General features: G+C 43.6%; 1 protein-coding gene and 1 long non-coding RNA gene across 2 annotated transcripts in view; both read right to left on the bottom strand.

Annotated features, from left to right (window-relative positions):
* Positions 1 to 1,487: 1,487 nt before the first annotated feature.
* Positions 1,488 to 17,149, bottom strand: part of vars2 (valyl-tRNA synthetase 2, mitochondrial) — a 29,746-nt gene continuing 14,084 nt past the window's right edge. Inside the window, exons 21-30 of the mRNA XM_029732805.1 lie at positions 11,453 to 11,557; positions 9,073 to 9,141; positions 8,761 to 8,839; positions 8,318 to 8,448; positions 6,879 to 7,031; positions 6,449 to 6,721; positions 4,222 to 4,333; positions 3,342 to 3,544; positions 3,108 to 3,257; positions 1,488 to 2,385 (exon numbers count right to left, since the gene is read on the bottom strand). Of these exons, the coding sequence (XP_029588665.1) occupies positions 2,296 to 2,385; positions 3,108 to 3,257; positions 3,342 to 3,544; positions 4,222 to 4,333; positions 6,449 to 6,721; positions 6,879 to 7,031; positions 8,318 to 8,448; positions 8,761 to 8,839; positions 9,073 to 9,141; positions 11,453 to 11,557 (1,365 nt within the window). The 3' untranslated portion in view covers positions 1,488 to 2,295. The remainder of the gene's footprint in view (positions 2,386 to 3,107; positions 3,258 to 3,341; positions 3,545 to 4,221; positions 4,334 to 6,448; positions 6,722 to 6,878; positions 7,032 to 8,317; positions 8,449 to 8,760; positions 8,840 to 9,072; positions 9,142 to 11,452; positions 11,558 to 17,149) is intronic.
* The window catches only part of LOC115174119 (uncharacterized), a 2,021-nt gene continuing 850 nt past the window's right edge, over positions 15,979 to 17,149 (bottom strand). Inside the window, exon 2 of the long non-coding RNA XR_003871732.1 lies at positions 15,979 to 16,054. This is a non-coding gene — a long non-coding RNA (uncharacterized LOC115174119). The remainder of the gene's footprint in view (positions 16,055 to 17,149) is intronic.

The raw sequence follows: 17,149 nt of genomic DNA, 5'->3' as shown, positions 1-17,149 counted from the left end.
CATTTTTGTTTTCATGAATGTTTACTATATATCAAATTTTGACTGTGGCAACTAGTGGAAATCGGGATACAGACAGATACAGCAATGGCAATGTAAACATATTTTTCACATGCCAATAAAGCACTTTGAATTTAATTGAAAGGAGCTTTGACGGAGATTTTCACAAAAGGAGATAAGAATCCCAGTGAAAAATTTATCCCAGCAGACTTTCGACCAATCGCGTCCACGTTTCCCCGCTGCGCCATGCGATCCCTTCCAAATAACAAGCGTTCATGTGCTAGTCGGATCTAGGAAACTTCCAACCTGCTAACTGGTTAAACATGGCGTCTTTTTGTAGGCACTAACTCCACCATGTTTCATTGGACAAAGCCTATGAAGAAAATGAATGGCTTTTTTTTGTAGGGCATTTGGATAAACGCTGAAAATAAGGTTTGTGGTAAACACAGGTTTAATAGATTATCATGCTGAAACATGAGGTGATGGCAGCAGATTATTTCATCACGGTTTCTCTGTGCATTCAAAATGCCATCAATGAATTGCAATTGTGTTCATTGTCCCTAGTTTATGCCTGCCCTCACCATAACCTCACCACCATGGTAAACTCTGTTCACAACGTTGACATCAGCAAACTGCTCGCTCATACAACGCCAGACGTCTGCGATCTGACCGGCAAAGTTGAAACTGTGATTCATCCATGAAGAGCACACTTCTCCAGCGTACCAGTGGCCATCGAAGGTGAGCATTTTCCAACTGAAGTTGGTTACGATGCTGAACTGCAGTCAGGTCAAGACCCTGGTGAGGACGACAAGCACGCACATGAGCTTCCCTGAGACGGCTTCTGACAGTTTGTGGAGAAATTCTTCAGTTGCGCAAACCCACAGCTTCATCAGCTGTCCGGGTGGCTGGTCTCAGACGATCCTGCAGGTGAAGAAGCCGGATGTGGAGGTCCTGGGCTGGCGTGGTTACACGTGGTCTGCGGTTGGACGTACTGCCAAATTCTCTAAAACGATATTGGATGGGGCTTATGGTAGAGAAAGGAACATTCAATTCTCTGGCAACAGCTCTGGTGGACATTCCTGCAGTCAGCATGCCAATTGTACGATCCTTCAAAATGTGAGACATCTGTGGCATTGTGTTGTGTGACAAAACTGCACATTTTAGAATGGCTTTTTATTGTCCCCAGCACAAGGTCCACCTGTATAATGATCATGCTGTTTAATCAGCTTCTTGATATGCCACACCTGTCAGATGGATTATCTTGGCAAAAGAGAAATGCTCACTAATACAAATCATTAAAATCCAGACAGAAAATATTTACACAAGAAGCAACCTAATATCACAAAGTCAACCTCTCATTTCATTTAGTAAGTTCACCAATTTGTGCACAAAATTTGAGAGAAATATGCTTTTTATACATATGGAAAATTTCGGGGATATTTTATTTCAGCTCATGAAACACGGGACCAACACTTTACATGTTGCATACATTTTTTTGTTCGGTGTAATATTTGACTAAAACAATAATGTCAAACTTTGCTTATATTTTTATATAATAACATGCATCTCTCTATTATATGTGGGTATAAATTGGAACACATTCCCAAAATTAAAATAACTTGGAGCTGATTTTCTGGTGTTTTATAGCCTTTTATGTAATCTTTTAATTAAAACACTTTTGCTCAGAACTTGGGGGGCCAAATAAAATCACCAGCGGGCCAAATTCGGCTGGGGAACCCTGGGATAGAGTATGCCGTTTTATGATGACAGACAAGTGGTATTATTTGAATAATGTATTATTTTACATTCATACCTATATGGCTTGACTCCAAGCAAGGGCCACCACTGTAGTTAGGGGTAGGGTCACCACTGTAGTTAGGGGTAGGGTCACCACTAGTTATTCCAGGGCCTGCAGTTCTTGGTGTTCAATGGCAGGAAACCTGGTAGTCCATGATTGATATAATCAATGTCCGATCCAGAGTTGAAGCCCTGCAGACAGACACTGCAGACAGTCAAGTTGTCCATGTAGAGGGAGGTCATCTCTCACTGTTAATGACTGTGTTTCAAATGGCACCCTATTCCCTACGTTGTGCACTACTTTAGACCAGGGTCCTATTCCTCACAGTGGTCATTTCTCTTCTTAAAATCTGATTTTAACCCTAACCACACTGCTAACCTTAAGCCTAACCCCAACTTAAAATAAATTGGCTATCGTAAAAAATTAATGAAAACAAAAATGTGCATTTTTTAAAATGTAACTTTGACTGTGGGAACTAGTGAAAAACCCTACATAGTACACTACTTTTGACCAGAGTTGTGTTTCGGAGGTCCCTGTAGTGCTGACAGCTGCTCCTCAATGTTCCTCAGCTCCTGCTCCAAGGCTGAGATCTAAACGGATACATTCCATTGTGGGGGAGGGAATGAAGGCGGATAATTGAACAGAAACACAAAGCAACGGCTCTTTCAAGAACATCATCAATGGTTTACGTCCCAAATGGCACCCTATATCCTACATAGTGCACTACTTTTGACCAGAGCATTATGAGGTAATAGGATGCCATTTTGGATGTAAACAGTAGACATGCTGGTATGTCGGCCATTTTGCTCCAGCTTACATCAACACATTAGATCACAGGATGAAAGCAAGTTTGCTCACGTGACAAATACAAAGGTTGTTATTGTGAGATCATGCACATGTTTTTTTTCTATGGTATGCAAATACTGGACTATCTAAATGTCCCATACTATGCATACTAAAAATGTCATGCTCAGCTACCGAACTCCTGATTTCCATGTCTGAATTAAAATGGTAAATCTATTTAATATTGAGAGGTCTGTCACTAGAGTCAAGTACAGTAGTACTTTATCATCTCAAGCATCAGCAATGATTACAAAGACAAGGATCAATAACACGAGCAAACTATGAGAGTTAAAAGTCTCATCGTCCAGGGAGATCTCCCAACATGTCATATAGCTCATTCTGTTGTTTTGGGTCACAGGAGACTGTGGCAAGTGAAGGCATTCTGTCATCGGCCCGTTTATCTCACAAACACACACACACACACCCTTGCCACATTTCATGCACCCACTTCCCAGTATTTATATCTTACCTTGTTCTCTGTCTCTACCCTCACTCGCTCTGGAACCTTCTCTAAGTAGTTTGGCAGACGGGTTCGAGAGAGGGACTGTTCCAGTTTGGAGAGGAGCTTCTCTCTACGTTGGCAGAGCTGGAGACTAAGTTTGCTCACATTCACACCGCCCTGGAAGAAGGCAAACAACTCAGTACCATATTAGAATTGACCATTTCTAGAAATCTGTGAGATTACACTGAACCGGATGATTACCTGAACATTAAGGTGTAACTGACAGGAGTGGTCGACCACACCCACAGCACTGCCTTTAGGGGGAGGGGGGGCCGACGGGAAGGACAGGGAGCCGGCCCCCTGAGGACAGTGGAGGTGGAGCTTGGTGATTCGGCCCAGGGTCCGTACAGCAGGGCCAAAGTGGAGCAGGATCTGGGCTTGGCTGGGCGAACACACGGCCCACACTGGAACACAGAGGAAATGCCATTTATTAGTATACATGATGAGTATATATGATTATGATTAATAATAATCATTATGATGAGATTATTCATATACATTCTAAAGAGAATCAAGCCATTAAATAGTCTGTCAGAAAGACGGTCCATATCTTTAACATTTACATTTTTAGATCAGATTTTTTGTCCAGCCTAAACTAGAACAGATAGGAAACATTATCCTTATTTGTTTGTAGAAAGCTTTGTCATGTTGATGAGAATATTATGACCACTGTTATGACGTACAGTTTAAATCAAATGGCTTGCCAGGGTGAATACACTGGTTCATCTAGAACTAACACATACAGTCTACTGTAATGCTCAGACGGAGAACACTGTTTACATGATGATCATAATGTTCACAAGACAGAATGAGTTTTTCCAGAGGGATGCTACATATCATAGATCAGATTTTGATCTGGTTCTGTCCAGTATACAACTCAGCTTATATAACCATGTAGAACATGCAATGGTCACATTAAAGCACCGTTATAATTCATCTGTCAAATCTCTGTGTGGTCGACTACTAAATCTGTGAGATCCATGAAGTAAAGTGTTTGCGACAACAACTTATCCAATACCAGGCCAATAGACATAACATTTATCTATCTATCCAGTTGAGTTAAGTTGTGACAATGACTTACTGTCAGGCTTCTCCTTGGTCATGCCACACTGGGCCCTGAGGGACCTGGCTACTCTCACCACTTCCTGGACCAGAGTGAAGTCTGCTTCCTCCTGTGGGAAGTGCCAGTGTGCCTGGCAGGAAGTTGAGCAGAAATATCAAGAGGGAGAGAGATAGATGGGAGAGAGAGATATAGGTAAAACAAACCAAGGAAGAAGAGAAACCAAAACCACAGACGTGACTAGTTTCTCAGCACTAATGACATTACCATAGTATACTCTTAGAAAAAAGGGTTCTCCAGCTGTCCCCATAAGAGAACCCTTTTCTGTTCCAGGTAGAACCCTTTTTTGTTCCAGGTAGAACCCTTTCCACAGAGGGTTCTACATGGAATCCAAAAGGGTTCTACCTGTAAACACAAATGGTTCTTCAAAGGTTCTCCTATGGGGACAGCCGAAGAACCATTTTAGGTTCTAAATAGCATATTTCTTTTCTAAGTGTCCAAGCCTCATAAGTTGAATGATCCTCACAACTCTATAGCCAACAGGATTTCATTAAGTCTATAGCTTTCTAGTCAGTAGTTTTATAGCTATACAAATGCTATAAACCCCACACCAGTATGGACATAAATGGGTATAGAGGGAGTGTGTGTGTATTAATATCTACATAAACTCAGCAAAAAAAGAAATGTCCCTTTTTCAGGACCCGGTCTTTCAAAGATCATGTGTAAAAATCAAAATAACTTCACAAATCTTCATTGTAAAGCATTTGAAACAAGCATTGGAAACAGTGTTTAAACAAACACTGTTTCCAATGCTTGTTCAATGAACCATAAACAATTAATGAACATGCACCTGTGGAACGGTCGTTAAGACACTAACAGCTTACAGATGGTAGGCAATTAAGGTCACAGTTATAAAAACTTAGGACACTAAAGAGGCCTTTCTACTGATTCTGAAAAACACCAAAAGAAAGATGCCTAGGGTCCCTGCTCATCTGTGTGAACGTGCCCTAGGCATGCTGCAAGGAGGCATGAGGACTGCAGATGTGGCCAGGGCAATAAATTGCAATGTCCGTACTGTGACACGCCTAAGACAGCGCTACAGGGAGACAGGGCGGACAGCTGATTGTCCTCGCAGTGGCAGACCACGTGTAACACCTGCACAGGATCGGTACATCCGAACATCACACCTGTGGGACAGGTACAGGATGGCAACAACAACTGCCTGAGTTACACCAGGAACGCACAATCCCTCCATCAGTGCTCAGACTGTCAGCAATAGGCTGAGAGAGGCTGGACTGAGGGCTTGTAGGCCTGTTGTAAGGCAGGTCCTCACCAGACATCACCAGCAACAACGTCACCTATGTTCACAAACCCACCGTCGCTGGACCAGACAGGACTGGCAAAAAGTGCTCTTCACTGAGGAGTCGCGGTTTTGTCTCACCAGGGGTGATGGTCGGATTTGTGTTTATCGTCGAAGGAATGAGCATTACACAGAGGCCTGTACTCTGGAGCGGGATCGATTTGGAGGTGGAGGGTCCGTCATGGTCTGGGGCGGTGTGTCACAGCATCATCGGACTGAGCTTGTTGTCATTGCAGGAAATCTCAACGCTGTGCGTTACAGGGAAGACATCCTCCTCCCTCATGTGGTACACTTCCTGCAGGTTCATCCTGACATGACCCTCCAGCATGACAATGCCCCCAGCCATACTGCTCATTCTGTGAGTGATTTCCTGCAAGACAGGAATGTCAGTGTTCTGCCATGGCCAGCGAAGAGTCCAGATCTCAATCCCATTGAGCACGTCTGGGACCTGTTGGATCGGAGGGTGAGAGCTTGGGCCATTCCCCCCCAGAAATGTCCGGGAACTTGCAGGTGCCTTGGTGGAAGAGTGGGGTAACATCTCACAGCAAGAACTGTCAAATCTGGTGCAGTCCATGAGGAGGAGATGCACTGCAGTACTTAATGCAGCTGGTGGCCACACCAGATACTGACTGTTACTTTTGATTTTGACCCCCTCTTTGTTCAGGGACACATTATTCCATTTCTGTTCGTCACATGTCTGTGGAATTTGTTCAGTTTATGTCTCAGTTGTTGAATCTTATGTTCATACAAATATTTGCACATGTTTAGTTTGCTGAAAATAAACGCAGTTGACAGTGAGAGGACGTTTCTTTTTTTGCTGATTTTACTACACATTTCAGTTGTGCAACTGACTTAGGACCCCTTTCCCCCCCCCTACTACTCTCTTACCAGTTGTGAAGACTGTGGGTATGGCTGTAGACACAAGCTAGCCACGGACCTACCACCACCCTCTCCCCTGAGAAGGTAGAGCCTCTGCCACAGCTCCTCAGTGAGGAAGGGCATGAAGGGAGAGAGGAGGGCCAGAGACACACACACACAGTGGTAGAGAACAGCCCTGACCACCTGCTTCTCTCTCTGGCTACCTCTCCCAGTGTGCACTGTGTCGATCTGACCCAACGCCCAGGCGCCAGAGTCCTGGCTCAGCACTGGCTTGATGCACTCCTACACCACACAGAGAGAGAGAGAGAGAGAGGGGGAGAGGAAGTTAAATAGAAAGAGTTGTAGAGATCGGGGGAAGACAACAGAGAGAAGACAGAGCGTTTCTCTCCAGTCCTTGATGTCCGTTACTAAACTACATTCCATGACAGATTCTCCTCACCAGGTAGATGTCACAGAGGCTGTGCAGCCAGAAGGAGTGCAGGGCAGCAGTAACAGAGTGGAGTTCATATCTCTCAAAGCCCTGCTCACACTGGAGCACAGTGCTATAGAGCCGAGAACAAACCCACTGGTCCATACTGTTCAGAGGAGAGGTCTGGACAGAAAGAGAGAGAGAGAGAGAGACCGAGAGAGGGAGGGAGAGAGAGTCATATTTACAATAAATATTTCCAGCTATAACCAGGTTTCCATCACACCTTTTTATGCCAGTAAAAATGTCTGCTAGAAAATGTCACAACAGGCCTGATGGAAACAGAACAGTTGTCAGTAAACTTTCCAAATGCCAACAAAACAAAACGAAATACACTAAACAACGTGGGATCTTTTTGCATCTATAAAATGAACAATGGAAGAAATGGCGGTAGAAATTCCTTTATGTGTAAATATTGATATCATAACCATCACATCAATGTAAACTTGTAATCACACGATGATATGGTGTGTGTGTGTGGTCCTCCTACTACGACTCGGAAAACATGCAGTTTACTAGGCTACAGATGAAATAACTTATGATGAGTCGATGCTTGCCTGCCTGGTCGACAATAAAAGTAATCCTTCTCTTTTGTCCATAATAATGTCCTCATGTAGGGAGCCTGTATCTGTGAGCTGTTGGCTAGAGAGCGCGTGCCAAGACCAGAGTGGGTCATTTGTTTTGGGACAGAATGATCAGAAGAGTTCTAAATGAGATGGAAAGCCATTTTTAACTTGTATTTTTTATTCGTTACATGGGAATCTAAGGTATTTGTATCTGCTCTATGTCGTCACAGCCTGTTATCTGCAACAAGTCCATTTAATGGAAACACATCTCTGCTGGGAAAATAAGCACACTGATTTTATGCGGATTTTAGAATATACGCATGAAAATCCGTCGGCCAATGGCGAAAGTGCATAAAAATGGCAGAATTAAGATATGACGTAATTGTTTAAAGCACTACCCGCTGACTGTTTAAACTACGGCATGCGACATGGTTCAATGTGCCAATAAAATCAGCACAATCTACAGGTTTGTTTCTCATTTCCGGCGTCTGGAAGCTAAAAACAGGGATCATTTATACTCTGCTAATGACCTTACAAAAAAATAAAAACGCAGAGAAATGTACGATACGGAGAGAACTAGCAAAACCAGGAATTTGTGTTTAAGTGCACATTGGCCGCCATCTTTATGCCCCTCAACTACTGGATGGAAACCTAGTTTATAACAAACAGGAATTAAGGTATTTAAATGACTGGAAAATCAGTGATTATTATGGGGAGAATCCTAACTTCCCACAGTCACTTTAGTCTCCCAGTGACGTTAACGCAGGACGAAGTGAAAATGTGACATGAACATGGATATAATATTGTCATGTCTGTTGGTGTTCCACTACAGTATAAATCCATTACCTGTTCCAGTGTTCCCAGTTCAGCCCCTCTGTCCTCCAGTACACCCAGAGTGAATCGCACTGTCTGCCACATCTTGTTACAGAAGTGTCTACAGCTCAGCACCTGGGACACGGACAGACTGATGTCCTCACCTGATGGACAGACAGAGAGAGAGAGACAGAGAGACAGAGAGACAGACAGACAGAGCATGAGAGACAGACAGAGCATTAGAGACAATGATATTGTAGCTATGGAAACAAACAGTTTTTTTTGTGTCAGAACTTTGGAAGACTACCTGGGTTATTCTCAAGAGGAAAAACTACAAAGAGACCTGGAGTTTGACAAATAGACCTCTTTCATCAGATAAAACACCTGAAGTGAGGGAGACTCAGGGAGTCACTCACCCTTGGCCTTGTAAGAACAGAGTCACTCACCCTTGGCCTTGTAAGAACAGAGTCACTCACCCTGGGCCTTGTAAGAGCAGAGAGCGAAGCGGAGCGCGTCAGTACCACACTCTGGGATCCCCTTAGGGAAGTCTTTCCTCTGGACGCCACAGGGGACAGAGAGACAGGAGTCAGGGGCTGTATCCCAAAATGGCACCCTAGTCCCTATTCAGCACACTACTGTAGGGCTTTGGTCATGTGGAATAGGGTGCCATTTGGGACACAGTCAGGGAGAGAGCACAGAGGAAGTAAATGAACATGCCCACTCAGACGGAACTACCACAAATGACTGCGAGGAGGGAGTCGAGGGACGGCGGTGGGCAACTGACTGACCTGCGCTTCCATGGCAACCATGCTCTCACGAGGGTCAAGGTTGCCCTCCTTCACTTTCTCTTGGAGCCTCTGAGGGGGAGGAGAGAGAGAGAGAGAACAAATGTGTGGTTTAAATTGGCAAAAAACACAAACACATTTCTTTCCACAAGGTTATAGGGTGAGACAGGGATGCAGCTTAATCCCCACCCTCTTCAACATACATATCAACGAATTGGCGAGGGCACCAGAACAGTCTGCAGCACCCGGCCTCACCCTACTAGAATCTGAAGTCAAATGTCTACTGTTGCTGATGATCTGGTGCTTCTGTCACCAACCAAGGAGGGCCTACAGCAGCACCTAGATCTTCTGCACAGATTCTGTCAGACCTGGGCCCTGACAGTAAATCTCAGTAAGACCAAAATAATGGTATTCCAAAAAAGGTCCAGTTGCCAGGACAACAAATACAAATTCCATCTGGACACCGTTGTCCTAGAGCACACAAAAAAACTATACATACCTCGGCCTAAACATCAGCGCCACAGGTAACTTCCACTAAGCTGTGAACGAGCTGAGAGACAAGGCAAGAAGGGCCTTCTATGCCATCAAAAGGAACATAGATTTCAACATACCAATTAGGATCTGTCTAAAAATACTTGAACCAGTCATAGAACAGTCATAGAACAGAAATCTGCCAAAATATCTTCTGTGTACAACGTAAAACACCAAATAATGCATGCAGAGCAGAATTAGACCGATACCCGCTAATTATCAAAATCCAGAAAAGAGCCGTTAAATTCTACAACCACCTAAAAGGAAGCGATTCCCAAACCTTCCATAACAAAGCCATCACCTACAGAGAGATGAACCTGGAGAAGAGTCCCCTAAGCAAGCTGGTCCTGGGGCTCTGTTCACAAACACAAACACACCCCACAGAGCCCCAGAACAACAACACAATTAGACCCAACCAAATCATGAGAAAACAAAAAGATAATTACTTGATACTTTGGAAAGAATCAACAAAAAAACAGAGCAAACTAGAATGTTATTTGTCCCTAAACAGAGAGTACACAGTGGCAGAATACCTGACCACTGTGACTGACCCAAACTTAAGGAAAGCTTTGACTATGGACAGACTCAGTGAGAATTGCCTTGGCTCTCATGAGAAGACAGGCTATGTGCACACTGCCCACAAAATGAGGTGGAAACTGAGCTACACTTCCTAACCTCCTGCCAAATGTATGACCATATTAGAGACACATATTTCCCTCAGATTACACAGATCCACAAAGAATTTGAAAACAAATCCAATTTTGCTAAACTCCCATATCTACTGGGTAATGTACCACAGTGTTCCATCACAGCAGCAATGTTTGTGACCTGTTGCCACAAGAAAAGGGCAACCAGTGAAGAACAAACACCATTGTAAATACAACCTATATTTATGTTGATTTATTTTCCCTATTGTACGTTAACCATTTGCACATCTTTACTACACTGTATATAGACATAATATGACATTTGAAATGTCTATTCTTTTGAAGTGTAATGTTTACTGTTCATATTTTGTTTACTTCACTTTTGTTTATTATTTACTCAACTTGCTTTGGGAATGTAAACATGTTTCCCATGCCAATAAAGCCCCTTAAATTAAATTTGAGAGAGAGAGAGAGATAGGAGAGAGAAAACATAAATAATGGGAGAGAGAGAGAGAGCGAGAGATAGGAGAGAGAAGACAAATAGTAGGAGAGAGAGAGATAGGAGAGATAGGAGAGAGAAGACAAATAGTGGGAGAGAGAGATAGGAGAGATAGGAGAGAGAAGACATAAATAGTGGGAAAGAGTGAGAGATAGGAGAGAGAGAAGACATAAATAGTGGGACAGAAAGAGTTAGGACAGTGAGCTGTTGTAATATGTCATGACTTTTTAATCATTCTAAGTAAAATATTAGAATGGGAGAGCTCCACTACAGGGCAGATTGCCAAGCGCATATTTCCACTGCAGCAAGACATCCTCTACTCTGCTCACCCTTCTCTGCTCACCCTTCTCTGCACACCCTTCTCTGCTCACCCTTCTCTGCTCACCCTTCTCTCTCTCTGTTGTTTTTACAGCCCAGAACAAGATGATCAATTCTGTGGGAGTAATGTCCTTCCAGCACCACCCTTATTTAGTGTTCTAATAGATGTCGTTACTCCAAACAAGTCCTCTGTCTCCCGGCCAGACAGGTCTGACCATGTTACTCCTAACAAGTCCTCTGTCTCCCGGCCAGACAGGTCTGACCATGTTACTCCTAACAAGTCCTCTGTCTCCCGGCCAGACAGGCTGGACAGGTCTGACCATGTTACTCCTAACAAGTCCTCTGTCTCCCGGCCAGACAGGCTGGACAGGTCTGACTGTGTGTGTACCTCCAGAGAGATGCCAGAGATAACATCTAAAGGGTCGATGACATTTCCCAGAGATTTACTCATCTTCCTGCCATGCTTATCCCTCACCAGAGAGTGGAGGAGCACCTGGGAAAGAGAGAGAGAGAGAGAGAACAAAAGAGGGAGGGAGAGAGAAATAGAGAGATGGGGAGGGAGACAGAGGGAGTAAGAATAGAGGCTGTAATTTATACTTTATCAGACACTGTTGTTGTTATCAAACACTGTTAATATCAGGCCCCGTTGTTGTTAATATCAGACCCCGTTGTCGTTAATATCAGACCCCGTTGTCGTTAATATCAGACCCCGTTGTCGTTAATATCAGACCCCGTTGTCGTTAATATCAGACCCCGTTGTCGTTAATCTCAGACCCCGTTGTCGTTAATCTCAGACCCCGTTGTCGTTTATATCAGACCCCGTTGTCGTTAATCTCAGACCCCGTTGTCGTTTATATCAGACCCCGTTGTCGTTAATCTCAGACCCCGTTGTCGTTAATCTCAGACCCCGTTGTCACCCCGTTGTCGTTAATCTCAGACCCCGTTGTCGTTAATATCAGGCCCCGTTGTCGTTAATATCAGGCCCCGTTGTCGTTTATATCAGACCCCGTTGTCGTTTATATCAGACCCCGTTGTCGTTAATATCAGACCCCGTTGTCGTTTATATCAGACCCCGTTGTCGTTAATATCAGACCCCGTTGTCGTTTATATCAGACCCCGTTGTCGTTTATATCAGACCCCGTTGTCGTTTATATCAGACCCCGTTGTCGTTTATATCAGACCCCGTTGTCGTTTATATCAGACCCCGTTGTCGTTTATATCAGACCCCGTTGTCGTTTATATCAGACCCCGTTGTCGTTTATATCAGACCCCGTTGTCGTTTATATCGGACCCCGTTGTCGTTTATATCAGACCCCGTTGTCGTTTATATCAGACCCCGTTGTCGTTATATCAGACCCCGTTGTCGTTATATCAGACCCCGTTGTCGTTATATCAGACCCCGTTGTCGTTTATATCAGACCCCGTTGTCGTTTATATCAGACCCCGTTGTCGTTAATCTCAGACCCCGTTGTCGTTAATTTCAGACCCCGTTGTCGTTAATTTCAGACCCCGTTGTCGTTAATATCAGGCCCCGTTGTCGTTAATATCAGGCCCCGTTGTCGTTTATATCAGACCCCGTTGTCGTTAATATCAGGCCCCGTTGTCGTTAATATCAGGCCCCGTTGTCGTTAATATCAGGCCCCGTTGTCGTTTATATCAGACCCCGTTGTCGTTAATATCAGACCCCGTTGTCGTTTATATCAGACCCCGTTGTCGTTTATATCAGACCCCGTTGTCGTTTATATCAGACCCCGTTGTCGTTTATATCAGACCCCGTTGTCGTTTATATCAGACCCCGTTGTCGTTAATATCAGGCCCCGTTGTCGTTAATATCAGACCCCGTTGTCGTTAATCTCAGACCCCGTTGTCGTTTATATCAGACCCCGTTGTCGTTTATATCAGACCCCGTCGTCGTTTATATCAGACCCCGTCGTCGTTTATATCAGACCCCGTTGTCGTTAATATCAGACCCCGTTGTCGTTAATATCAGACCCCGTTGTCGTTAATATCAGACCCCGTTGTCGTTAATATCAGACCCCGTTGTCGTTAATATCAGACCCCGTTGTCGTTAATATCAGACCCCGTTGTCGTTTGTGCAGTTCGTCTGGACTTGATGTTATGAGGTGTTATCTACCTGTTTGAAGGGACAGGATGTTATCTACCTGTTTGAAGGGACAGGATGTTATCTACCTGTTTGAAGGGACAGGATGTTATCTACCTGTTTGAAGGGACAGGATGTTATCTACCTGTTTGAAGGGACAGGATGTTATCTACCTGTTTGAAGGGACAGGATGTTATCAGGTGTTATCTACCTGTTTGAAGGGACAGGATGTTATCTACCTGTTTGAAGGGACAGGATGTTATCTACCTGTTTGAAGGGACAGGATGTTATCAGGTGTTATCTACCTGTTTGAAGGGACAGGATGTTATCTACCTGTTTGAAGGGACAGGATGTTATCAGGTGTTATCTACCTGTTTGAAGGGACAGGATGTTATCTACCTGTTTGAAGGGACAGGATGTTATGAGGTGTTATCTACCTGTTTGAAGGGACAGGATGTTATCTACCTGTTTGAAGGGACAGGATGTTATCATGTGTTATCGACCTGTTTGAAGGGACAGGATGTTAACTACCTGTTTAAAGGGACAGGATGTTATCTACCTGTTTGAAGGGACAGGATGTTATCAGGTGTTATCTACCTGTTTGAAGGGACAGGATGTTATCTACCTGTTTGAAGGGACAGGATGTTATCAGGTGTTATCTACCTGTTTGAAGGGACAGGATGTTAACTACCTGTTTGAAGGGACAGGATGTTATCTACCTGTTTGAAGGGACAGGATGTTATCAGGTGTTATCTACCTGTTTGAAGGGACAGGATGTTATCAGGTGTTATCTACCTGTTTGAAGGGACAGGATGTTATGAGGTGTTAGCTACCTGTTTGAAGGGACAGGATGTTAACTACCTGTTTGAAGGGACAGGATGTTATCTACCTGTATGAAGGGACAGGATGTTATCAGGTGTTACCTACCTGTTTGTAGGGACAGGATGTTATCAGGTGTTATCTACCTGTTTGAAGGGACAGGATGTTATCAGGTGTCAGCTACCTGTTTTAAGGGACAGGATGTTATCTACCTGTTTGAAGGGACAGGATGTTATCAGGTGTTATCTACCTGTTTGAAGGGACAGGATGTTATCTACCTGTTTGAAGAGACAGGATGTTATCAGGTGTTATCTACCTGTTTGAAGGGACAGGATGTTATCAGGTGTTATCTACCTGTTTGAAGGGACAGGATGTTATCAGGTGTTATCTACCTGTTTGAAGGGACAGGATGTTATCAGGTGTTATCTACCTGTTTGAAGGGACAGGATGTTATCTACCTGTTTGAAGGGACAGGATGTTATCTACCTGTTTGAAGGGACAGGATGTTATCTACCTGTTTGAAGGGACAGGATGTTATCTACCTGTTTGAAGAGACAGGATGTTATCTACCTGTTTGAAGGGACAGGATGTTATCAGGTGTTAGCTACCTGTTTGAAGGGACAGGATGTTATCAGGTGTTATCTACCTGTTTGAAGGGACAGGATGTTATCAGGTGTTTGAAGGGACAGGATAATATCTAACTGTTTGAACGGACAGGATGTTATCAGGTGTTATCTACCTGTTTGAAGGGACAGGATGTTATCAGGTGTTATCTACCTGTTTGAAGAGACAGGATGTTATCAGGTGTTATCTACCTGTTTGAAGGGACAGGATGTTATCTACCTGTTTGAAGAGACAGGATGTTATCAGGTGTTATCTACCTGTTTGAAGAGACAGGATGTTATCAGGTGTTATCTACCTGTTTGAAGGGACAGGATGTTATCTACCTGTTTGAAGAGACAGGATGTTATCAGGTGTTAGCTACCTGTTTGAAGGGACAGGATGTTATGAGGTGTTATCTACCTGTTTGAAGGGACAGGATGTTATCAGGTGTTATCTACCTGTTTGAAGGGACAGGATGTTATCAGGTGTTAGCTACCTGTTTGAAGGGACAGGATGTTATCTACCTGTATGAAGGGACAGGATGTTATCAGGTGTTATCTACCTGTTTGTAGGGACAGGATGTTATCAGGTGTCAGCTACCTGTTTTAAGGGACAGGATGTTATCTACCTGTTTGAAGGGACAGGATGTTATCAGGTGTTATCTACCTGTTTGAAGGGACAGGATCTTATCTACCTGTTTGAAGAGACAGGATGTTATCAGGTGTTATCTACCTGTTTGAAGGGACAGGATGTTATCTACCTGTTTGAAGAGACAGGATGTTATCAGGTGTTATCTACCTGTTTGAAGGGACAGGATGTTATCAGGTGTTATCTACCTGTTTGAAGGGACAGGATGTTATCAGGTGTTATCTACCTGTTTGAAGGGACAAGATGTTATCTACCTGTTTGAAGAGACAGGATGTTATCAGGTGTTATCTACCTGTTTGAAGGGACAGGATGTTATCTACCTGTTTGAAGAGACAGGATGTTATCTACCTGTTTGAAGGGACAGGATGTTATCAGGTGTTAGCTACCTGTTTGAAGGGACAGGATGTTATCAGGTGTTATCTACCTGTTTGAAGGGACAGGATGTTATCAGGTGTTTGAATGGACAGGATAATATCTAACTGTTTGAACGGACAGGATGTTATCAGGTGTTATCTACCTGTTTGAAGGGACAGGATGTTATCTACCTGTTTGAAGGGACAGGATGTTATCAGGTGTTATCTACCTGTTTGAAGAGACAGGATGTTATCTACCTGTTTGAAGAGACAGGATGTTATCAGGTGTTATCTACCTGTTTGAAGAGACAGGATGTTATCAGGTGTTATCTACCTGTTTGAAGGGACAGGATGTTATCTACCTGTTTGAAGAGACAGGATGTTATCAGGTGTTAGCTACCTGTTTGAAGAGACAGGATGTTATCAGGTGTTATCTACCTGTTTGAAGGGACAGGATGTTATCTACCTGTTTGAAGAGACAGGATGTTATCAGGTGTTATCTACCTGTTTGAAGAGACAGGATGTTATCAGGTGTTATCTACCTGTTTGAAGGGACAGGATGTTATCTACCTGTTTGAAGAGACAGGATGTTATGAGGTGTTATCTACCTGTTTGAAGGGACAGGATGTTATCAGGTGTTATCTACCTGTTTGAAGGGACAGGATGTTATCAGGTGTTAGCTACCTGTTTGAAGGGACAGGATGTTATCAGGTGTTATCTACCTGTTTGAAGGGACAGGATGTTATCAGGTGTTTGAATGGACAGGATAATATCTAACTGTTTGAACGGACAGGATGTTATCAGGTGTTATCTACCTGTTTGAAGAGACAGGATGTTATCAGGTGTTATCTACCTGTTTGAAGGGACAGGATGTTATCTACCTGTTTGAAGGGACAGGATGTTATCAGGTGTTATCTACCTGTTTGAAGAGACAGGATGTTATCTACCTGTTTGAAGAGACAGGATGTTATCAGGTGTTATCTACCTGTTTGAAGAGACAGGATGTTATCAGGTGTTATCTACCTGTTTGAAGGGACAGGATGTTATCTACCTGTTTGAAGAGACAGGATGTTATCAGGTGTTATCTACCTGTTTGAAGAGACAGGATGTTATCAGGTGTTATCTACCTGTTTGAAGGGACAGGATGTTATCTACCTGTTTGAAGAGACAGGATGTTATGAGGTGTTATCTACCTGTTTGAAGGGACAGGATGTTATCAGGTGTTATCTACCTGTTTGAAGGGACAGGATGTTATCAGGTGTTATCTACCTGTTTGAAGGGACAGGATGTTATCTACCTGTTTGAAGGGACAGGATGTTATCTACCTGTTTGAAGGGACAGGATGTTATCTACCTGTTTGAAGGGACAGGATGTTATCTACCTGTTTGAAGGGACAGGATGTTATCAGGTGTTATCTACCTGTTTGAAGGGACAGGATGTTATCAGGTGTTATCTACCTGTTTGAAGGGACAGGATGTTATCAGGTGTTATCTACCTGTATGAAGGGACAGGATGTTATCTACCTGTTTGAAGGGACAGGATGTTATCTACCTGTTTGAAG

The sequence above is a fragment of the Salmo trutta genome, chromosome 34 (genome assembly GCF_901001165.1).
Source record: "Salmo trutta chromosome 34, fSalTru1.1, whole genome shotgun sequence".
NCBI lineage: Eukaryota > Metazoa > Chordata > Actinopteri > Salmoniformes > Salmonidae > Salmo > Salmo trutta.
This window is presented reverse-complemented; position numbering and strand designations above follow the sequence as displayed.